We start from the raw sequence: 23106 nt of genomic DNA, 5'->3' as shown, positions 1-23106 counted from the left end.
GAGTACCCACCTTCCCGACCCAGAGCCCACCAGCACTGACACTGTACACGTGGGCACGTGGGCATTCAACAGCCCTACCTGGCAGCTCGATGCCACCCACACACACACGCACCCCCCCCATGCAGACAGCCCCCACAAAGACACGGGCGGTGGGCCCCGGGTAAAGGACTCACTGCTGAAAACAGCCTGGCAGGGACTTGTATTTCAAACCCGAGCAGGAACTGGGGTGAGCTGTGACTTTGGCAGAAAAGAATGAAAGAGCATCTGGCTTGAAAGGAACCAGAGTGCCCAGGTGATGAGCGCAGGAGGGCGCAGGAGCAGGGGGACCGCCCTGCTGTACGCCTGGCGCTGACCGGTGCCCTCGCACACACAGCCCCCCCCCCCAGTGCCTGGCTGGTGCCTTCTGCGCCCCAGCTCCCCAGAGCAGACCTCTTCCACTTCAATGCCCCCCCACCTGGCAACACACGCAGGGCCCGGTGTATAGAGGACGTTTAATATTTCTGTGCTGGTCAAACGAAACACAGGTGGGGAATACACAGGGGAGGGGGCGGCTGGCCCCCTGCCTCTCGGGAGGGGTGGCTTGTGAAGGGGTGTATGTGAGGGTTTCTTGGGAAATAGTCCAAGGAGTCTTCTCAGCAAAGGGGCCTGGCCTGGGGTGTCACGAGCATCCAGCACACCCAGTCCGTGGCCTCAAGTCGGGATCCCCCATAGGGGGTCTGTGGAGAGTTTCACTTTTTTTCCAGCTCCTTGGCTGGAATCCACACTCCCAGCATGATGGGGGACTTGGTCCTAAAGAGGGGTCTGGAGAGCCCCCGGGAAGCAGCCCAGGGGTGGGACTAGGGCTTTGTGCCCACGGGCCCCAGGGACGCGGGGCTGCGGGCAGCCCACCTCCTCCCTTGCGCTCTTTCCCTCTCCCAGGCTGGGCAAGAGCAGAGGGGAGGGGAGCAGGGCCCCCAGGTCCTACTGAGTCCCAGGGTCCTCAGGGTGGGGTGGAGAAGGGGTGGAGAGAGGGTCTTGGCCACCAACAGACACTGTAAACTTTGGTTTAAAACAATAACTTAAGTGGAGGGCGGGCTTCCAGCCTGGGGCCGGGGGACGGAGCAGGAGGAGAGGGGGTGTCGGAGGCGACAAAGGAAAAAGCCAACAAAAAGTTTTGGTTTTTGCTTCTGGCATAAGAAAGGTCTTTGGTCATCCGTTTAACTGGGGGCACAGGGAAGGGGTGCTGAGGGAGGGGGAGGGAGGACTGCAATAGGGGACCTATAGGCTGGGGGTGGGGTGACCTGGTGGGTCACAGCAGCTGCCAAATTAATCCCACCAGTCCCGTGACAAAGGCAGGATGTTTGCGGCAGTCCAGGCACCACCTCTGCCCTGACTCCAGCCTCAAGGATGGCTGGGCTCCCTTCATGCGCCCCACCTGCAGAAGTCGCCTGGCGTGGACTCTCTGGACCTAGTGGCGGCACAGGGCCTCTTCCTGTGCTCCTGGACCCCCGGGGCAGCCGCAGGGGCGGCCAGCAAAGAGGTGGAGGCCCAGCTCAGCCTGGGTCCCATCTCAGGAGGGGAGGAGGGGCTGGAGCCAGGTAGCCCTGCTCCCAGGGACCCCACAGGGCACACAACTTGTGCTACCCCCGCTGTGGCTTTTGGTGGGCACAGCGAGGGGGCTGGTTTCAAAACTCAGTTCCTCCACCCAGGCCAGGGTGGGGTGGGAGTTAAGGGTGGAGAATTTTTTTCTTCACAGTATGGAAAAGGTGGAAGGGAGCACAGATTGAGGAAGTGGGGGGCCTCTGGCTAGAAAAACACCGCCAGAGCCAGGTGCGAGGGGCCCTGGGTCTGAGAGGGGTGGCTTAGCCCCGCCCGCGGGTCTCCATGGCACTGCGGGGCCCTGTCGGGAGAGCTGGTGGGGAGGAGGGCCCTGCTGCTGCTGCTGCTGCTGGTGGCGGGGAGGGTTTGAGGAGGGGTCTGGGCCCTCCGTGTCCTCTGCTGGTCCCAGACCAGGGGTTCTGTTTCCCCTTGGGGGCGGGACCGTCCCTGCCCTTAGCGTCTGTCAGTCAGGTCACGTTGGGAGTTGCTGGCCCAGCCCCCATCTGAGTCCCAGAAGTGCCTTGAGGTTTGGGCGGGGCTGTGGAGTGGGGTAAGTGGGGCCTGGGTTCCAGGAGGGGTCTCACCCCTGTCCTGCCTGCCCCTAGAGGCCCTTAGGAGAGTTCCTCTCCAGGCAGCTCCTCCTCCAGGTCCCTGTCTTCTGCAGGCCCTGTGGTGCTGGGGTTGGGTGGCCCCAGGGGGGGTCCGGGCCTTCTGTCTTCCTCTGCCTCCGCAGGCTCCTCTTTCACCTGCACCTGGTGGCTGTGACAGAAGGGATCATGTGGGCACCTTGGTGACCTTCCCCTGCTCCCCAGAATTTTGGGGCACAGAGGGCTGTCCACAGCTCACCTCCCCAGGACCCCATCACCTCTGAGCCACTGGGGATGGATGTCCCCCAGGGCTCTCGTCAAAGGAAAGGGGAGAGAAGATAATAAAGGAGAGGAGTGAGAAGGGGGGGGGAAGGGGAGACAGGGAGAGGGGGGGAAAGGCAGGAGGAGAGAGGGAAAGGAGACCAACAAGAAGGGAGAGGTCACCTGTCTTGGAGGAGAGGTCTGGGGTGGGGGGTGATCCCACCTGCAGCGGGAGGAGGCTCCCTCCCTGACACCTATGGGCACGGGGGGTGCGGGTGTCCAAGCCGTGTGCTCACCTGTACTGGGGTGGGGAGAGGCGAGGCGGGGTGCTGCTGCCGTTGCTGGGGAGTGGCTCCCCCGGGGCACCCACGTCGTCGTGGCTGAGGGGCAGGAGGCTGCTGGCAGAGCCGGGGTTCAGCATGCCAGGGCTGTTGAGGAGGGGGAAGCTGCTCTCGGCCAGGGCAGCCTGGAGGACACAGGGTGGGCCCTGTCAGTGGCTGTACGCAGTTGGGTTTTGTCCCCTCCCCACCCCTGCAGAGCCTCCTATGCCCGTGTCCACACTGGCAGCACCCCCAGCACAGACTCAGCCTTTCCAATACCACACACCTCCCAAGGCCGGGGCTCTGACCCTGCCCTCCTCCCTCCCAGCTTTCCTGGGAATCTGGGCCTGACTCGGTCCCTTTCCAGGAGACAGAGGACCTCTGGGGTGATGAGCCAGGGAGGGAGACCTGTGATGACACCACGGGCCCTGCTCTCCCAGACCTAGTCCTGAAAGCAGAGGTCCACCGCACCCCTCCCCACCCTGCTGCAGCTGCGGTGGGTGGGCAGAGGGGGGTTTTGGCCACCCAGAGTAGTCTTCCCCTCTCTCCTGGCCCCTCCCCTCCTCCTCCACAGGGGCCCCTTGGCAGGGAGGGCGGAGGGAGGTCTCTCTCCAGGCCAGTGTGTGTGGAGGGGGCAGGAGGGGGCAGGGGCACAGCTGGTGGGCTCTGGGACGGACCGTCACCTGGTAGCTGGCATTAAGTGCTCCGTAACTGAGACCAGAGATCATGTTCTTCACCAGGGTGGGGCTCCTGGAGGAGAGAGAAGGAGGGTTTGGTCCATTCATTCACGTCCTCTCCCTCACACCTTGGCTCTCACTAAGGGCGTGCTCTGTGCCAGGGACGGTCCTATTCATTATCCTGGGGCAGGGTGGGCACTGTCTCTGAGCCTGTGTGCCCCACTTTACTCAGTCCTCACGCTGACCTGGCACAGCAGGTGAGGAGCTAGGGCCCTGGAACACGGGAACCCCTCCCAATGCCTGTCTTCACACCATGCCATCCTAGTCCTTTCCCCTCTAGTCTGGATTTTTTAATGTTCGGCAAGGCCCAAACTATAGCCTCGACAGTCCCGTATTTGTAAATACACTTTCTTGCCATCCTGAATTTAGGGACATCTAAGTCATGTACTCGGTCAGGCACCACACACTCCAAACCAAAGGCTTTTCTGCACAGGACAGAGTTCGGAGTTGGTGAGGGAAAGCAATGACTCAACGCTGTGCCTCTTTCACAATGATTACCTCCAGTTTACAAGAGTGTCTCAGAGAGGTTAAGGAGGTGGCCCGAGGTCACACAGCTGGGAGAAGTAATTTGAACCCAGGTCTCCTGATTCCACGTTGGTAATGAGACATGAAGATACCAAGCGTGGCTGGCATGTGGGCACTCAGAAGGGTATGGCTTTCCTTCCCTTCTCTAGGTCCTGACCCTGCTCCAGGCCCCACAACTGCCTGAGGGTAGAGAGGCTCTTGTCCAGGGAGAAGGAATCTTGAGAAGGCCTTTGGTGCTGGAAGGGAAGCCCAAAGAGGACGTTCTGACTCTTCCCCCCAGGTTCCTCAGTTTCCACTGAAAATGCTGTGCGGTGGAGCAGATCACAAAAGATGGGAGGTCAGAGACAGCTCTGCCATGAATCTGCTATGTGACCTCCCTCCAGCCCCTTGCCCTCTCTGGGTCTCCTCTACTGTCAAATGAAGAGGTGGGGCTCAGGGATTTTGGTGGGCTCCTCCTGTGATAAGATGGGGGAGAGTGGCTCTGGGATGGCAGCCCCCTTACCAAGGCCACACTGGTTGGCATTTGCCCATGTCCCACCTCCGGCCATGCCTCCTTGGGGCCTCTGTCACCTTCTAGTGCCAGGTACCCCTCGACTCCTTCTCTCAGTCAGAGGTAAGGGTAGATAGAATAAGACATAAACATCCTCTCTCTAATCATCAGTCATTTCTAGATTCCAGTCTCCCCTGAGGCCCTGCAACCCTTTTCTCACCTCATTCCCAAAGTGGGAAGGATTGGGTGCACTGGGGAGGCCAGGGGGTGACCTGGCACACGCCCTGGTGGGTGCACCCTGCCCAGGTCCAGGCCCACATACCCAGTCATCTTTGGCGGTCTCCGCTTCTGATATTCCCGCTCGTCCACAGTCCACACGGCGCCCTTGACGTTCTCCACACGCACGAAGCACTTGTGCAGGCTGAGGTTGTGCCGCACGGCGTTCTGGGGGTGCAGTGACAGGGGCAGGTGCTCAGAGGCAGCCTCCTGGGCCCCACCTCTGCTCAGGTGAGCACATGCAGGAGAGTCCTTGTCCCACCTCCCCTCCCCCAGGGACCAGCAGGGGAGGGGAGGGGCGAGAGGAGACCTGGCCTCAAGGGACGGAAGGCCCCTCTCCAGCCCTTAGGGCCAGGGGCCCCCAGTGTCTTCACTACTATTGTCTGCCCCTCTTCTTCCCACCAAATTCTGTAAAACTGTCTACCAACTAAATGATACCTAGTTAGCAAAACTGTTTTGTCATCATTAATCAGACATGTAGCTGTTACTCGGGGCCTCTGATTGCCAAGAGGTCACGCTCAGGCCTTGGCACCTCAGTGAGCCTGGAACACCTTAGCTCAGGTGCCCCCAGAATTTCCATTAAGCTTTTACAAGTTTTGGGAGTAACTCGGGAAGTCTGCCGCAGCAACTGGGAAGGTGGGAGCCACGGCTTGGAGCTGTGCCTCGGAACAGACAGCGTGTTGACAGCCGGAGGTACACAGCAGAGGCCTAATGCACACTTGCTGAAATAAACTGGGAGAAGGAGCGTGGGTTTAGCAGCTGGAAGGCAGGAGGAAGAGAGAAAAGAGGAAAAGTCACCTTGGCGCTCCCACCTCCGCCTGGCAGGATAACTTCTGGAATTGAGGTCATCTGGTTTGTAGGACACTTGGGTGAAGGTGGGGGTGCCTGGCCCCATTTTCTGCCCCCCTCCCTGGGAGCCTGGGCTAGGGCCCTAATCTACCCACTCCCCCACCCATGTCTCTCAGTTCTGTCCCTGCTCTCTTCTCTCTCAGCTTCACTCCCCAGCCGTCCCTGTCCCTGTTACCTGTCCTCCTTCACCCCCCCCTTGTCCCCATCTTGTCTCCTCTTTACATTTCTAAATGGGGAAGAAAGCAGGCAGGGCGGGCAGCCTGCGCCCCTGGAGATCCCCTCTCCCTCTCTCCCTTCCAACTCTTGCCACTTGCAACTGGCCCGATTTCATTACCAATTTTAATTTGCCTCTAATTAAATCCTGTGTATTTTTCCGACTCGCTTGCTAATCCACGAGGGAGGCGGGCGGCTGGAGTGGAATCTCTTGGAGCGATAATTACAAAGGGCCTAATCACGCCGGGGCTCCTGCCTCGGAATAAATTTGCCCGCATTACGGGGCTCCGATCCTCCGCTTTGCAAATGAGAATGACCCCAATTTCCGAGGATGGCCTCACCGGGGCTTTTTTCCCTCATTTCGAAGCCTGATTCGTGATGAGAGACTAATTCGTTACGCTGAAACATTAACGGCAATTTAAGGGGTCTGGCGGGGGCTGCGTAAACAAAAGGATGGGCCCACAACATGGGCCCTGGAAGGGGACGGACACAGGGAGAGGGCTATTGAGGACCATCAGCTTGGCAGATGGCAGCTCTGTCCCCGGATGAACGGCAGCTGGCCTGGCCAACACCGGCTCCCAATCCTTCTGCCCTGGTCTGAAGCAGATAGCACCTCAGGGTGGGGGCCAGAGGGGTGAAGGAGGAGGGAGGAAGGGAAGCTGAAATAGTTGAGGAGGGACCTCAAGGGGAGATAAATGGGTGGAAAGGGGAGGTGGCAGGGAGAGCTGGGTGTAGACAGGATGCATTTACCAAGTACCATGAATGAAGCTGCAAAACTCCCAAAGGTCAAAGTAGACCTCAAGCTGAGATGGAGCCCGCTGTGCCATGAGGAGGCAGGAGCAGCAGCAGAGCACTGCTGACTGGGAGGGCCACCCATCCAGTCATTGAGCCAGCTTCCTATTGGGACTTAGGCCAGGTGAGGGAGATGGAGGTGAAGACTCTGGCAAGAGCCACTGAGGTGACCAAGGCCGGGCAACCAGTTGAAGGTGGCATGAAGAGGCTGAGGGAGTTGGGCTATGGGGGAGGGTGGCCTCATGACAATCATCAAGTGGTTTAAGAAAGCCACCTAAACCAGTTCCCCCTGATCTCAAGAAAGGAGAGTAAAAACTGCAGTGAGGTGGTACAGTTAAGAGAGAACAGGAGAAGGAGGGTAGGGGGGTGAATGGTACTCTGCCCCCAAGGAAGAGATTATCTTACGGAACCGAGGCTCTACACTGTCACCCCTAAAGGCAAAGGATTAATGTGCAACATTAAAGTAAACATTAGATAATAATCATAATGATTCATACAGGACTCTACCGTTTACAAAAGCTAATATCCAACTGGCCTGGAGGCTGGAGACAGCACCAGGAGGGCCCCAGGAAGGCCCTGCCGGCTGAGAGAAGGCAGGACTGTGGTTGGCAGGAAATGACATCACTCGCAGCCAATCAGAGCCTCATAGCTTCTCACCCAAGCTTTGGAAATAGGACATGGGGATATAGAAGATCATGGAGCAGTCTCTCCTGTTGCACTTAGCACACACCCAGAGCAGAGAAGGCTGGGCCCCGTGCAGACTCCACCCAGGCCTGGCCACTGGTGAGGAGGGGGCCTCAGTGACACTTGTTGAAACCTGGTGGGATGGGGGGGTAGCCAGCTTAGCTGCAGTTTCTGCACTGGCCAGCAGGGGGACCCAAGAGCCAGGGATCCAAGTAAGGTTCTGAGATAGGGACTCCTCCTCAGGTATCTAAACTTCCCATAGGGTCCAACACTCCCCTCTCTTTTCCCCCACCCCTCCCACCACTCTACTAAAAAGACACTAATTTTCTCACCCATCAGATAGACAGACACAGGCTCACAGACACACAGACCACCTTTGCCATAGAGAAACAAATGGCTTAGCAGCTCAGCCCAAATCTCAATGTCCTATTTTTCTAGGGTTCCTCCCTTGCCTGTTTCTGGTCCCTCAGGAAAACTCTTATGGGCTGGAGGTGTTGAAATGACTAATTGGATGGAGACAATTATCTTCCTGCAGCCGATGGCAGAGTTGGGGAGTGTGTGACTGCCTGTGTTTGTGCCCCAGTGTATACAGTCCATGGGTCTCGCTCCACCCACGTGTCTGGACCTGCACTCCTCCCACCCCCACTCCATCCTGAGCTTCAGAGCATGCGCCTTTAGCCAAGGAATCTGGACCCTTAGGGTCTCCTGTGAATGTAACCCAGACCTCCCTACCAGGCTCAAGCATTACCGACTCCTGGGGGCCCTACTTCATGGGGCTGGAGTCTCTGGGGCCCATAGGGAAGCGCTCTAGAGAAGAAGAAGGTTTCTTCCCAGAAAGAAGGCAGCACAGGTTAGAAGGGAGGGGTCATTAAGAGGCAGTTAAAGAACATTCCATGGCCTCTGAAGAGGTAGGGGGCACATAGCCCAGCCTGAGCTCTGGTGGGGCCATTCTGTTCAGTCGCTTCTCTGAGGGGACTGTTAGGCAGCCTTGGTCTCAAAGGGATGTGATGTCCAAGGGTGACTGGGGCCCTGGGCCAGGTGAGAGGGGCATGCCTCACCTTCCAGGTGGCAGTGTTTCTCCGGAAATAGGCAAACATCCTGGTGAACCAGTTATAGATCTCGTTCAGGGTCAGCTGCCTGTCGGGAGTTTCCAGAATTGCCTGCAGACAAAGAAGCAAAGGACCCTCAGTCGGGCCTTAAAGGGTCCCAGGCTGTGTTCTCTCCCCCAGGATCTCTCTCGTCTACCTGGCTGCTAACTCACCCAGAGCAGAGGAGACTGGGTGTAGAAGCCTGTGGATGGGACTGGTGATACTCATGGGGCCTGAGCAGAGCAGGCTGGTTACAGCCCAGACACAAAGAGAACATAAGCCTCAAGAGCTATACACTTGTGCGAGGAGCACATGAATTTCTCTGGAGGAAAAATGGCTCCAAGGGCCCCTGTCCTGGAGTGGGAACAAAAGCAGTATTCTTGAGAGCGATATGGGGGGGGAGGGGGGACGGGACACGACCTGCTTGGAATTTATCCAGATTTTTGCAAAGGGCACCCTCTGAGATGGGTGTGTGTGTGTGTGTGTGTGTGTGTGTGTGTGTGAAAGAGGGGGGGGAGGGAGGGAGAAAGGGGGAGAGGGAGAGAAGAGACAGGAAGCCAACTAAGAGTGACCACAGTCCATCAGAAAATAGTCTCATGGGAGGGAGTGTGTGTACCTGGAAATGAGAGAATGAACACAGTGGGTATGAGTAGCAAAAAAAAGTGTGTGCTTCCAGAGAGATGGCCACGTGACCAGCTGATGCCTACATGAGACCTACAGCTGAGGAGGGAAATGTGTGTACCCAGGAGGGAACAGCCCTGAGAGGGAAAGTTATGTCCCCTGGCCCAGGATCCCCCTGGAGGCTGCGACCCGAGGCCATTCCCACCCCCTCCAGCTACCTTCTGTGCTCACCTGACGGATGAGGGAGGCATAGGTGAAGGGGGGTCTGACGTCTGCGTTCTTGTAGAACTCGTGATTCTGGGCCAGCTCTGGGGAGACAGGCAGAGGTTAAGGTAGCTGTTTGGGGGGCCCAGCTTGGGGGAAAAAGTGCTCCTCCCTGGGCCCTTACCTGAGGAGATGGGGGAGCAGAACTTGTCACTGCTCCTCCGGCGGGCAGGGCCCCCGCTGTGCAGGGAGGCAGAACCTAGGCCTGGAGGCCTTAGGGGGGTGACGGGGGCAGCAGCTGAGGTGGGGGGGTGCACGAGGCCGTCCGGGAATGAGTCTGCTGCAGAGACCGTCACCTTGGAGAATGAGGAGGAGCCGGACACTGGGTTCAGCTGTGAGCAATGGGGCAGGTGCTGAGACCAGCTTGGAGGGTGGGGGTCCAGAGGGGCCGGGGGCTGGAGGGTTACGGGGTGGCCAAAAGAAGGGGAGAGTCACTCACTGGCTGGCTGAAGGGCTTGGGCTCAGAGGGCCGCATGTGCAGATGGGCCATCATGGCTTGCAGCCGCTCGCTCTCCTTGGCAAGCTGTGGAGGGTGGGGAGGCTGGAGGGTGAGCAGGGTCTGCGCCTGGAGGCAGCCAGGTCCTCTTCCCCGCCATGTTCCACCAGACTTCCCAGGAAGCCCCCATTCCCACCACCACTCACCTCCCAGCCTCAGCATCCCAGCTCCCTCCTTCCCCTGCCCCTCTGGCCCCTCACACCCTCAACCCTCAAGGCCAGGACAGGGCCTGCCTGCTCCATGAAGCCCTCCTTGCTTCTCCTCCAGACTGCATGTCCTGGGCTCCGGCTCATAAACAGTGTGGGGGGGGCTCGCCCTAACAGCACACGCCTTTTCTCCCCAATAAGGGCAGAGGCTGTGGCTGAACAACACCCAAGTTCAGTGGCACTTGTGTGTGAGAGGGTCCTCATGCACTGAATGGAGACACAGGAATGGATGAATGATTCATTCACCCCCATTCATAAATTCAATAGATCTTTCACAACCAGCATCTCCCGGCAGGGCCCTCTGCTATGTGCCAGTGGGAAACGGGTAAATATTGATTGGCTGCCTGACGGTCTGTCCTGAGGGGCCTCCCGAGTACTCCTGGGCTATAGAACCCAGACCCAGGAGCCAGGCTGCCTAGGTGCTAATCCCAGCGGTGCTACCTGCTAGCTGGGTGACCAGAGGCAAGTTACTTCACCTCTCTGTGCCTGCTTTCTGTAAAGTGGAGATAATAACAGTACCCACCACACAAGGTTGTTTAGAGGATTCCTTGAGTTATAGAGGTAAACTCTTTAGGACAGCATAAAGTAAGCTCTCAACGTGTTAGCTAGGAATACTATTTTTGTTTTTACCAGCATGAGTCTCTTTTCTGGACCTCCCAGCAGAGACAACCCTGACCCTGGTTTACCCTTTAAAATCCAGCTGCCCTCACCTCAAAACCATGGTAATTAGGACCTAGAAAATAAAAGATGCTGACTGTGACCATATGACCCTTCTGTAAGACTCCCCAAACCCTTCCTGGAAAGTCAGTGCTGTGGGAGGGGCCGGGGCTGGAGCCCCCATGCCCGTGTCCCTCCGCAACTTCGGCCACACCTGGATCTCCAGCTGCTGCACCACCTGCATCTGCACCCGGCACTGGGCCGTGCTCCGGTCATCCAGGGCATGCTCTGTGTTGAGGTGTCTTCAGGCGGAGGAGGGGGCAGAGAAGAGAAAGTTGGCCCTGGGTTTCCTGCTATCACCACCCTCCCATCCCATCCTCTAAGCCCGCCCACAGCCTGGAAAGCAGACAGACTAGGCGATACAAAGGGAAAGGGGTGGGGAAAAATGGGGCAAAGGAGGAAGCAGCCTTCTCCTCACCCTCCTTTGATGTCTTTGCTAAAATCCTAGCTACAGAGAGATCTAATTGCAAATGAACTAATTAAGTAAACCTCTGACGAAGCGTGAAAACAATTTGTTTGACCCTGATGCTGCAAGGGTCTGGGAGACGGCAGAGTTAATCAGTCAGTGACAGAGCCTGGCACGGCTGTGGCAGCTGGCCGCCTGCTGCCAGCCGCCTGTCTGCCTCCTGCCCTGCCTGTCCACCGGCCAGGCCTGTCACCAGGCCATCACTCTTGGGGGCTGAGGCTGGGGGGAGGCAGTGGAGGGAGTCCTCTTCTTCTCACACCCCTACCCTGCTTGGCTGTGCAGCCTGGGGACAGGGTGGGGAGGCTGGGGAATGCAGGCTGGGCAGGCAGGTAGGAGGGATGGGAGATATCTGATCAGGGCAGAGAGGGAACTAGGTCTCCCTGGAGGAGCACAGCAGGACAGCTGGTGGCTGAAGGCCCAAGAAGGACAAGCTAGGTGGCAGGCTGCGGGGTGAGGGACCCTACAGAGAGGCTTCTTGGGGCGGGGAAGGGTGGGAGGAAAGGAGAGTAGGGGTGATACCTACTTGATAAACTGGCCCAGATCTTCACACAGGGTCTCACAGCCAGGCCACTTGCATTCTCCGTGTCCATAGAGAGGGTGGGAACCAGGGGTCTCCTCATGGGAGGAGCTAGGAGAGGGAACGGAGGTGGTGGTCAGGGACCCTGAAGACCCCAACAGCTCAGCTCAGCTTCCCTACTGGTGACGTCTCTGTCCCTAACACAGGTTTCCCAGAAACCTAGCACAATTTTGTGTGCTCTGGGAGAGGGGTACACTTGCAGGTCCCTGAGCTCCACCCCTCCCTCCCAGCCCCCACTCTGTATGCCACCCCTAGGGGCCCAGGTGTGTCCTTGGGCAGGTCTGCAGCACCCCTTCCCTGACTGGGCCCCGTACCTGTCTCTCCGAGGTGTGAGCACAGTGGGCTGTCCATTGGGCAAGGTGTGGTGGGAGAGCGGGGGTGAGACTTTGGGGGGGGCGGCAAACGAGGTAGCGGTGGTGGCCGTGCCAGTGAGGTCCAGCCCCTCCTGCTTGACACTGTCCTCAGCGGGCTGCCCGGGGGCACCCTCGCCTTTCCATAGCTGGGGCAGGTCCGTGGGGCACACAGCTGCTTCGGGAGAGAGAGGGGAGAGTCTGGCAGGGGCCCAGGAACACAGGGAGCCTTCCCATCTCACCCCTGGGAGCAGAGGATGACAGCCCTTGGGTACAGTGAGGGATGTGGGGCTGGGCTGAGGGGGGGGTGAGCTACTCACCTTGTGGAAGGGTCTGGAGGGGCCCCGAGGCTTGGTTGGGCTGCAGGCTGACCAGCCCCTGTCTCTGCAGGTTGAGCAGGTGCTGCTGCTGCAGCTGTTGCATTTGCAGGAGCTGCTGCTGGAAGGCCAGCTGCTTGTTCCCCAGTGCCTGGTGGGGAGCCCGAGGGGGTGGGCAAAGAGGGGTACCATCAGCCTCAGGTGCCCCATCTGGCCCCCACCCTGTGGTCACCCCCTCCCAGGGCCTCTCAGCCCCCGGAGCTGTGGGGGCCGTGTCCGAAGCTGCAGCTTCTCTGCTCCCGGCCCAGCTTCCATAGGGCTGCATGCCTCCTCGCAGTAAACACACGCATGCACGCACGCGCGCTCACAAACACACAGCCAGACCCAGACGCGCAGCACGACGCCTCCCTGCTCCCGCCTCCCTCCTTCTGCTGCTTAGAGCCTGCTCTAGCTCCCGAACCGCAGCTGTGCACGCCTGGGGGGGGGGGGCGCTCTCATCACAATGATCGATGAGCCTGTCAGACTCTGGGGGCCACTTCTGCCTGGCAGGCACCCTTCCCACATGCCCGGGGTGCCCCCCTTCTGATCATGAGGAGGGGGCCTTCTCCCCTCCAGCTCCTCTCTTGCTTCTTAGATACAGAGAATCACGGAATCTGACGGGACTTTGAAAGATCAGCATCAGCTGTTCATTAGGACCCAGGCTCAGGGAGAAGTCACATCCCTGCTGCTGGGGGGCACACGCAAGTGCTTTCTCGTTCTCTAGGTCTGCCTCCCCCCACCCAAGATTCAGTTTTTCACAGGCACTGACAAGCCAGGCTGTCAGCAAGTCTTTCCCAGCCTGTCCTGGGTGCTGGGGAGGCAGGGACCTCTGCCTGCCGGCCTGCCTGCCTGCCTGCCTGCCTGCCCTAGGGGTGGGGGCTGGCTAATCTATAAACCCAGCCTGGAGATAAAGCAGAGAATGCAGCAATTACAAGCCCCCTGAGGGGGAGGCTGGCACTGGGGAATGACTGGGCGTCAGCAAGGTAGCCTTCCGGGAAGAAGCAACTCAGAACTTGGTTGTGGTTTGGCCAGCAGGAGGGAGGCACATGTCTGGGACAAGGAGGGCTGGGCAGCAGGGCCTGGCATGGAAGCTCAAAAGGCAGTGGGGCCCAGACGGGGCAGGGGGTATAGGCTGGAGACTTCTCTGGAGAGGGCAGAGCCAGATATTATAAGAAGGGACAGAAGTTGGGGCAGGGCTGGGGGGTGGGGGCAAGTGGTTTGCTGATTCTTAGGACCAGAGTGGAGGACTGAGGTGCTGGGTCACTAAGAGACAAGTGGCAGGAAGAGGGCATGAGAGCGAGGAAGCTGGTCATGAGTGTGGACCGTGTGACGCTCATACACACATGTCTACATGCTTGTGCAGAGACACACAGGGCTGTCTTCCTGCTCTCGTTAACCAACACCACAAGGCAAGGAGAGGACTGAGTGGGGATGAGGGGAGATGGAGAAATGTGAGCCTCCATCCAGTCTCCCCCACCATCCCTGATCCCCTCCCCCAGGCTTTTCCTGACTTTTCCACGATGCCCACCAGGTAATTCTCTCTGACCACCTTGGGACTCCCCGCCTCAGGCCAGGAGAGGGCTGGGGCTGCAGGTGGTGGGACGGGGCCCTGCCTGAGCCCCTTACCTCTTTGGGTTGCTGCTTCCCAGCCTGCTGTTGGGTGAGGAGCTGCAAGTGGAGCTGCTCTTGCTGTTTCTTGTAATATTCCTGCAGCTGGGCGGCAGGAGGCAGGGGGGAGAGTGGGTTACTATGGGCAGCGGGCTGCTGACCCCAGAGCCACCCCAGCCCTGTGGTGACCCAGCTCCTGGAGGCAGGAGTGGAGAGCCTCACTGGCGCAGTGGGACACATGGCCTGGCAGAGACACTTCTGCTCTGAGAGAGGCTCCGTGAATAGAGAAGGGAGAAGGGAGGTTCATCCCCCACCACCCAGCCCTCCCTGCCTCTTGGTGGATCCCCTAAAGAGGTCAGGGTGCTAGGAGCCAGGATGTTCCAGTACTTTGCCTTTCCCAGGGGTTCTGGAGACATGTGGGTGAGGGGCGCTGCTATGGGAGAGGCCTGATCTCTGACATCCCCCTACTGCCCTGGAGGAATGCAGATCAGTCCGGCCAGAGCAGTCTCTCTGGTTTCTGCCACTCAGTGATGTTGGTAGTAAACAGGCTGGGAGGTGGGACGCCAGTGCCTCCCCCCACCCCCACTTCTCAGTTGCCCTGGGGCCAGACTCACCTGCTGGAGCATGAGCGCTTGCTGCTGCTGGAGCAAGGCCTGCAGCTGTGGGGGCGACAGGATCTGTTGCATCTGTTGGGGGGTAAGCATCTGCGGCGACATCATGGCCACCGACACGGGCACCTGTGGGGTTTGGCCCTGTTAGTCTGCTCACCTCCACCCTACCCCACAGAGGGCATGTGCCCAAGGCCCCACCCCAGTATGGCAGAGGGGCTCCAGAGTGAGACGGCCTGGGTTCAAATTCTGACTCTGCCATCTACTAGCTGGGTATCTTTGGACAAGTGACTGGCTCCCAGTTTTGTTTGTGAAATGGAAGCAGCAACAGTGCCTACCTCTTAAGGTTGTCATAGGACTAATGAGTTAACGCTCAGAACAATGCCTGGCATACAGCAAGTGCTCATGAAGGCTGCCTATTACTTGGGATGTGCTGACTTACGTGCAGGAAGATGAGACTCTAGTGACACGCTGGGTAGAACCCATGTGATGGGAGGGCAGAGTGAGCCACTCCCATCTCTTGCTCTCTCTTCTGGGACACTATGTGGTGGGCCTGGCCAGGAGGGCAGGCTGTAGCCATGGGGAGGATTCAGAAAGTGGCCCACATGGCAGGAGCCCTGGACTCTGGCTCTGTCACATGCATGTCACATACTCCAGCACACATGTCTAGAGGACACGCAGAGGCCCAGAGAGCACCAAGGGTGCCATCGTGTGTGTGTGTGTGTGTGTGTGCACGCATGTGTAGGGGTAGTTATGTCTTCAGCCGGGTGAAAAGAACCCCAGGCAGGGAGTTAGAAGGCAGGCTTCTACTCCTAGCTCTGCACTGAACTTGCTGTGTGACTCCCCAGCAAGCCACTTGTCCTCTCTGATCAATTTCCTCAAAAGCCAAACAGGGATTGGATTATAACCGATAATAATCCAGCTGCAACATGGTGGATTTTCAGAATAGAGCAGCTTTCTGTCCCCTGCCCTGGATGAGGCCTCTACAGGAGGCCCAGAGAATCTATCTACAGGCCAAACGTGCAGGGAAGAGCAGTCATGTCATTTTTTCCCCAGCCCTACCTTCCCTGAAACCCCCAGGCTTGTGGAATCCTACCCCGGGAGGCCCAAGCTGCAATACTGTCTTAATGCTGTTTCAGCAGGATGGGTGCTCTGTGGGGCGATCTGCCACCCGCATCACTGGGAAAGTGCACAAGACTACTCTCTACTTTCCCCCTCACTCCCAGGCCCTAGCAGAGGGCCAGCACACAGCAGGTACTCACTCAGTGTTTGCTCCCCTGAGCTGAAATACCTATCCCAGTAGATTGGAGGCCCCTCTGCCAGCCCTGGTGCAGGGAGGGAGGGGTACAGGGTGGCCCAGTCAGGGAGGAGTGTACTGCAGGGACTTGTCTTGGGCAACACGTGATGGGTTAGGTCTACAGGGGACTCATGGCCCCTGTCACCTCTCCTCAGTCCCATGGGTGCATCAGGGGTGAGACTCAGCCTCAAGCCACCAATCAGGGAATCCCCAAGCAGAGGAGCAGCCAGGGAGGGGAGGTGAATCAGGGGACGTGGGAAGTCCCACTGCCCCCATCTCTTCTTGCCCCGTAACAAGTGGCTGAGCCCAGCCCTGGGCTTTCCCCTTTCCCCCAGGCATCTCTGCATACATCCCGGGAGGGGCACCACCTGGCTCTTTAGCCATGGACATCCCGCAGGAAGGAAGGCTCCAAGGGGCCTCTACAAAGGAGCTTTAAGTGGCAGGGCTGGGATTCAAGCCCGGGTCTGTGAACTCCATGGTTCCTGGTGTTTCCACTTCCCACACTGCCTGCCCCACCCTGGAGCAGGTCTTGATAAGTGTTACCCAGAACGTGTGAAAACTGAACCATCCAGGGAGCTGAAGGATAGACGGCTGGAGATCCCAAAGGTCAACCTCCCGCTTTACACTGTATCAGAGGAGACTCTGCAAAGCCACACTGCAGGGGTGTCCTGGTCCTCACTCTCAGAGGGCCCTGGGAGATGGGGCAGACAGTGGCCCAGACCCGCGCCCCTTGCAGAGCCAGCCCATGTAACCCCCAAAGCAGCTGGGCTGCTCACCTATCCTTCCTTTCCTCCTCCCATAGGGGCACCCAGCACGGTGGTATTGAGCTCAGAGCCCGAAGTTCTGAGTCAGGTGACCTAGGTTCCTGTTTGACACTGACTCTTCTTTGAAATCACCAATCCTCACTTTCTCTGTCCTCTAACTGGGATTTGGAACACCTGCCCGCCCAGCCTCACAGGACTACACAAGAGGCTGTGGTTGACAGCAGATTAGGTGCCAGGCACTCGGCTAAGGCCTAAATGAGTAAGATCTCCCTGAATCTTCACAGTGACCCTGGGAGGAGGGTACCATTATTCTTACCATTTTACAGATGAGAAAACTGAGGCCTGGAGAAGTTAAACAACCTGTCCTGCCTCAAAGGGACAAGGGCAGAAAGGGGAGTGAAAGTGATTCGTGTGTCATTAAATTCTATAGGAGTGTAAAAACAACTACTTTTTAAAAAACATTCTGACTTTTCCTTTTCCCCTCTTTTCTGGTCTCCTTTCCCTCTCCTCCTCTGCTATGGCACCGTAGGTACTCAAGGACACTGTGTGGCAAGGGTCCCTTAGGACAAAAGCAATGGGCCTCCCATTCTCATCACAGCAAGAGCTGTGCCAGAGATGGACAGGCCCACAGCAGGGGAGCCTGGGAGCAGACACCCAGATCTTTCCAGGCACCAGGAGTGAGTCACTGTGAGCGGCATGCAAGAAAGGATGTGGCATTTCCTTCCTTGGGGCTTTCCTACATGGAGGCAGGGGAATGGAAGAGATGACCTTGGAAGGCCTCTCCAGCCCTGCCATTCCTGCCACGTGTCTGAGCTGCCGGCTGGAAAGGGAGCTGCAGAGACAGATCGGGATGGATTACCTTCTGTGTACTTGTCTCTAAGGTGGCCCAATGGGTCAAGAAAGGTCAGGAAGGTGGCAGCCACATACACATCTCCTGAGCTGGCTAACCCATCCACCTCCCCTCAAGCTCCTTGGGGTTCTGAGCAATGAGTTGGAGCTCCCCTGGGTCCCCACTGACCACTCACCAGGCCAGAATGTGTCAGGATGGGCACCGTGGGCTAGTCAGCTCAGCGAAGCCTGTGAGTCACCATCTGGAGGGTAGCCAGGGCAGCTACACGCTTACTAAAGCCCTGGCAGAGTGAGCTCGGGGCTAAATGCTGACAGCTGCCTCCAGCCCCTCCCCGAGGAGCCCTGCTCAGGCCGGAGCCCTCCGCCCACCATGATTACAGTGTGCTGAGCTGGATGACACAACCCGGAGGAAGAGGGATGGTGCCTGACAGAGAAGGAGCTTGTTCAGGGGCTGAGGGTTGGGATGGATGCAATTTGGTGCCAATCAAGGACCCAAACTCAACCTCTGAAGTATGAGGCTTGGGGTCCCTGGGTGATTTCAGGGACTAGGCCAGAGCTTAGTTTAGGTTAAATTCCCCTGCACATGACAAGAGGGAAGGCCTAATACTAGTTTGGGGCTGAAGATGAACAAAAAAAGATTGTGGTGGGACACAAAGAAGAACTCCTAGAAATGAAAGAAGGGTAAGCCTCAGAGGAGCTGCGGAGATGAGACCAAGGTGGGCAGAGCTGAGGGGCCTGGCCTTAGCCGCCCATCTGCCCAAACTCCCAGCTACCAGTGCTACCTCCTGAGACTCACCTCTCCCTGCCCCGGGGTCCAGGCCTGGGTACGAACCAGGCAACTCTGCTGGAGCTGGAGACCTAATACGGTTTTAGAAACTCGCCTGCAGCTGGCTCTGGGAGAGGGCTGGGAACACGGCTGGGTGGTGAGTGTGCGCAGGAAACCCACCTTGAGCTGAGGAGCAGGACAGTGTCCTGTGGGGGCTGCTGGGGAAGGGGCTGCCATCGACCTCCCATCATTACCCTTTCTTTCATTCAAGCTCCAAATCAACAAAATGCATGTTTCTGCTTGCTCTCCCCATTCCCCCACCAGCCTTGCACACACAGAAAAGCTATTTCTAGGCCCCGGACCCCACTTGGGAACAGAAGCCCCATCTCCTTAGAGACTGTGAATTTGAAAGGCAAGGGAGGAATGCCAGGGTGGAAGGGAAGAATCAACAGCCAGGGCTCCAGGCTCCTGGGGAAGTTCAGACGTGGCCCAAGAACTGCCACCGCCCTGAGCAGAAGAGAAACCTCTGGCAAGGGCTGTCCCTATGCACTGGTAGTGTCACTACTGTGCTAAGCAAATGGCAGCGTCACTGTGTGGGCATGAAAGTGTGGGTCCTGGAGCTAGCTGTGTGGGTTCAAACCCTGGCTCTACCCTTCATTAGCTGTGTGACTTGGGACAGGTTAACCTCTCTGGGCCTCAGTTTCCTCAGCTGCAAGATAAGGCTAATAACAGCATCTACCTCATAGGATTGTGAGGATAAATGAGATGATACGTATAAAGCACTTAGCATCTGTCCCAGGGGAAGCCTCTGTAAACGGCAGCTGTTAGCTGAGTAAGTACTTGTTGAATGAATAACCTGATCAATCATTGGGAGTGAGGAGGCAAGGAGAGAGGTCTAAGAATCATTTTATCTGTCCCTCTGACCAAAACCTCTGCTTCTCATTCTCATTCTAGGCCATCCAGGGACCTCTCCTATTTCAGGAGAGGGGGTCTCCCAAGGAAAATTCCATACCCCCCTTCCTTTCTCTTTACTTCAGATCTCCTACCCCTCACAGCCGGCTGCGAAGTCCTCCCTGTGCCTGACCTCAGGGCCTCCAACTCCCACCAAGCTCCTTCTTTCTTGCCTCGGATCAGTGGCCCTTTCTGGGTTGGGGAATATTCCTGTGCCCCAGCCTACCTCTCCCTCTTCTTAGAAAGGGGGTACTAGGCTGGGCCCAAGGTAGGGAGGGATTAAGAACAGTAGCCTGAAGGCCACCTCAGACCAGGGAGTGGGAGGGGGGTGTCTCTAATTCTAAGAGACTTAATCCTGACACCCCCAGGCCTTAGAACTTTCTCTTCTGCCCAATACTGGCTTCCCAGGTGGTGTCCTCCCCTCCCAGGCCAGTACCCCTTTGTCCAACTCCTTCCCCTTGGGCACTGTCTCATCAGGTTCACGAGTTTAAAACAGGGCTCCAGCTCAGGCCCCACAAAGGTCAGGCACCTTGAACTTCTTCAGAGCCCTTTCTGAACATAACTTTGTTTAACATAAAACCCAGTTCTGGGTACTTCTCAAGGCACCCTGCACCCCATCCCCCACCCCACCCTCCTCACTTCCCTCCTTCCCTCAGCACCCCGCCCCCCAGCGTCCAGAGCTTCGTGCTCAGGCTCGGGTTCAGCCTTCCTCCCTTAGATAAACTTCCTTTCAAAGCCCGGCTTAATCCTCTCCCCAATTCCAAGCCTCCCCCGCTGCTGTGGGGAGAGTGGGGGGAAGCGAACAAGCCCAGTTGCAGGGCTGAGGGGGAGGAGACCGGGCTGCCGGAGTAGTGACCCACCCAGGACTCAGACGTGATTCTCCCAAGTTCTTTGTGACACAAAAGGTAAACAGAAGGCCTGGCTTACCCCCGCCCACCCCTCCACATCTCCCCTCCCCCATCCAGCCAGATGGGCCAGCAGGTTGGGGGAAGGGAGAGGGGGAGAAAGGGCAGATTGTGCAAAGGAAAACAAAAGAGACAGAGAGACGTCAAGAGACAGGAAACAGGGGGAGACAGAGAGAAATGGTGGGTAAGAAATTCGGGGGGGGGGGGGGATGTGATGACCTCAACAACTGACAGAGCCTGGGAAGGGTGTAGCAGGGACGGGCGGGTGAGAACAGGCCAAGTGACCACACGGGGATGGAGAAACAGAAACCTGAGAAGTAACCCCGAGGCTAAGGAAGACGAAGCCTGCAGAGAGGGACAGGGACGGAGATCTGAGCGCAGGCTCAGACGCAGAGAGGCCAAGCAGAGGAAGGCCTGGGGCATCAGGTGGAGATGAGAGAGAAAGTGAAGTTTCTTCACCCTGCCCAGCATCTCCCTCTGGACAGCTGCCAGCTTTGTGGCACTGGGGACTGGCCAGAGCAATCCTCCAACCGGCTCTTCCTCTCCCTTGTATTGCCAAGCCTACCCTCGGACCTGGCCCCGGCCCAGCCCAGCCCAGAGGGATGCCCTCCTCCTCACCTGGACGGCAGAGGCTGACTGCTTGCTGTCATTGTTTCCCGGGGAGCTCAGGCCTGAGGCCTGCTGCAGCAGGAACTGCCGGGCTACCTGGAGAGCCTGCAAAACAGGGCGAGTCAGTGTGTCTGCCCCGTGCTGCGGGCTGCAGGGCAGTGCCGTCAGCGCGGACCCAGGATTCAGGGAGAGCTTGGGGGACAGAAGGGGAGGAAGTCAGGGTAAGGTGGAAGGTCTTGAGGGCGAGTGAGAGGTTCATGGGGTGCACTTGGGCTCGGGGGTTATTATAAAGATAGGAGTCATTGAGGGATCAGAGCCTGCAGGGACTCACTCCGGAACCTGGTGAGGTTTGCGGCCCCCATGGGGGCGGCAAATGGGAGGGTTGAAGGTCAAACAAGGGGGTGGGCTTGGCATTAATCATAGGTGCTGTTTCAGAGTTGAGCATCTACTATGTGTCAGGCACTTCACAGGTGTCTGGGAGGCAAAGCTATTCTCCTCCCTTCAAGTTCTTCTGGCTGGACTAATAAATTAACACAAGGCAGATTGGCAGGAGAAAAACATTAAAGTTTAATAATATGTATACTTCCTGTAGAGTAACTCACCGTCACTTTAAATACCTCCTTCAGCTAAAGACTTAAGGTGACGTTGGCGGTGAAGAGTCAGTTATGAGGTTACCAGGAAAAACACAGTGAATAGGGGAAGGTGGCTGTGTAGACTTAAGCCTCTGCCTTCTCCACTGACAGGGATGGCAGGCTGGGCACATGAAGGAAACGCCCTTACAGATGGAGATCTCCCTCGCAGATGTGTATGTCCTTTATAAAGGGTACCTTCTACTGTATCTGGTTTTCAGAGCTTCTCCCAGGTCTGCTGTTTCTTAAAATTAACCAGCCTATAATAATCAATATCTCAAAGTGGCATATCTTGGGGTGGCAAACTCTGCTCCCCTTCATAGGCAAGATCGCATTTAATTCTCCCGTGAGTCTGTGAGGTAAGGATTGTCAGCCCTATTTTGCAGATGAGGAAAACAGTCTCCAGGAGGTTAAGTAACTTGCCCAAGATCACACAGCTTGGAGGTGTCAGAGACAGGACTGGAGCCCAGGAAGCCTGGCTCTGAGTCCAACTGCCTTCCCTGTGCTGCATCTAGGGGCTAAGGGAGTACACTCGGAATCAGAACACACGCTGGGGGCTTTCTGAATCCAGGGGGTCGGGGTGCAGGACCTCGTGGCACTAAGGGTATTCAAGTCCTGAAGTGGGGTGTGAAGTGTGAGTTACACTAATACTTGGAGGCCACGGCAGCTTGGATGGACTCTGAGTCACCAGAGTCACAGCCTTGGGAAGTGTATGGAATTTACAGGAGGAGCAGCTTGGCCAGACAGTGGACCTGGGACATGGGTGGATAGGCTGTGAGAGGTCGGGTAGAGAGTGAGGGGTCAGGGAGGCCCGGGAAGTTCATAAAGTCAGTGGGGGCTCAGAGGCAAGGGATGTGGGGACCAGTCCTGAATCCACATTCCTGGAGCACAAAGCCTATTTGCCTCCAGGTTTCTCAGAGACCTCCTTGGGAGCCAGAGCCGCTATGTCCAGGCCTTTAACTCGGGCCTCTGGTGTCAGGCAGACCTGAGTTTGAATCCCACTGTGATTACCAGCTGTGCGATCTGGGACAAGTTGTTCCATTTCTGAGTTTCAGTCTCCTGGTCTGCAAAACTGGGGCACTACCCAACTCCGAAATACTAGGGGAATTAAGGGACCGATGCTTTCCTTTGTTGGCATTCTCGAAGTGTCGGTCCCTTTCCTTCTCATAAATGTCTCCCAGTTCTCTCCCTCACCTCCTTCAGCCTCTCCTGACACAGCCTCGTGCCCTGCACACCTCTTCATGGACACATGCCCACCTGTGGCCACTCACCTCTGTACACATGTACACACACACACACACACACCTGTCCTCACAAGGACTTCTACTCTCCTACCCCACCACAGCACCAGCAGACAAGACCCTGTAGGGGGAATGTGGTGGCTCTCATACGTCACACGCACTGGCCCTCCGCAAACACTTCTGAGCAGCCACCGTGTACCAAGCATATAGCACCCCCCCGCCACCCCCCCCCCCCCCCCCGCCCTTTCATCCCACACCGAGCAGCAGCGGAGCCTCCCCTGAGGCTGAAAGCCAGTTTACCTTAGGATGGGATCTAAATACACACTGGTGTATCTATGGGAACGTGTCTCCCAGTAAATCTGGAGTTCAGGCAGGCGTGCTCCTCAGCAGCCCCCCAGATCCGCGCCTCCCCCACCCCGCCCCTTC

The 23106-nt window shown here is 57.5% G+C and overlaps 1 protein-coding gene across 4 annotated transcripts in view; it reads right to left on the bottom strand.

Annotated features, from left to right (window-relative positions):
• Window positions 1-472: 472 nt before the first annotated feature.
• FOXP4 (forkhead box P4) overlaps window positions 473-23106 on the bottom strand; it is a 51398-nt gene continuing 28764 nt past the window's right edge. Inside the window, exons 3-17 of one of the 4 annotated variants that reach the window (XM_081140306.1) lie at window positions 20820-20915; window positions 14676-14798; window positions 14080-14166; window positions 12418-12565; window positions 12062-12275; window positions 11694-11798; window positions 10859-10946; window positions 9725-9808; window positions 9410-9617; window positions 9253-9329; window positions 8371-8472; window positions 4821-4942; window positions 3430-3496; window positions 2723-2892; window positions 473-2337 (exon numbers count right to left, since the gene is read on the bottom strand). In XM_081140306.1, coding sequence (XP_080996432.1) covers window positions 2190-2337; window positions 2723-2892; window positions 3430-3496; window positions 4821-4942; window positions 8371-8472; window positions 9253-9329; window positions 9410-9617; window positions 9725-9808; window positions 10859-10946; window positions 11694-11798; window positions 12062-12275; window positions 12418-12565; window positions 14080-14166; window positions 14676-14798; window positions 20820-20915 — 1839 coding nt within the window. In that variant the 3' untranslated portion in view covers window positions 473-2189. The remainder of the gene's footprint in view (window positions 2338-2722; window positions 2893-3429; window positions 3497-4820; window positions 4943-8370; window positions 8473-9252; window positions 9330-9409; window positions 9618-9724; window positions 9809-10858; window positions 10947-11693; window positions 11799-12061; window positions 12276-12417; window positions 12566-14079; window positions 14167-14675; window positions 14799-20819; window positions 20916-23106) is intronic. The other 3 variants (XM_081140308.1, XM_081140307.1, XM_081140309.1) reach the window with 3 other exon arrangements.

This window comes from Miniopterus schreibersii (assembly GCF_964146895.1).
Source record: "Miniopterus schreibersii genome assembly, chromosome: 6".
NCBI lineage: Eukaryota > Metazoa > Chordata > Mammalia > Chiroptera > Miniopteridae > Miniopterus > Miniopterus schreibersii.
The sequence above is the reverse complement of the archived record's forward strand: the minus strand, read 5'-3'. Positions and strand labels throughout refer to the sequence as shown.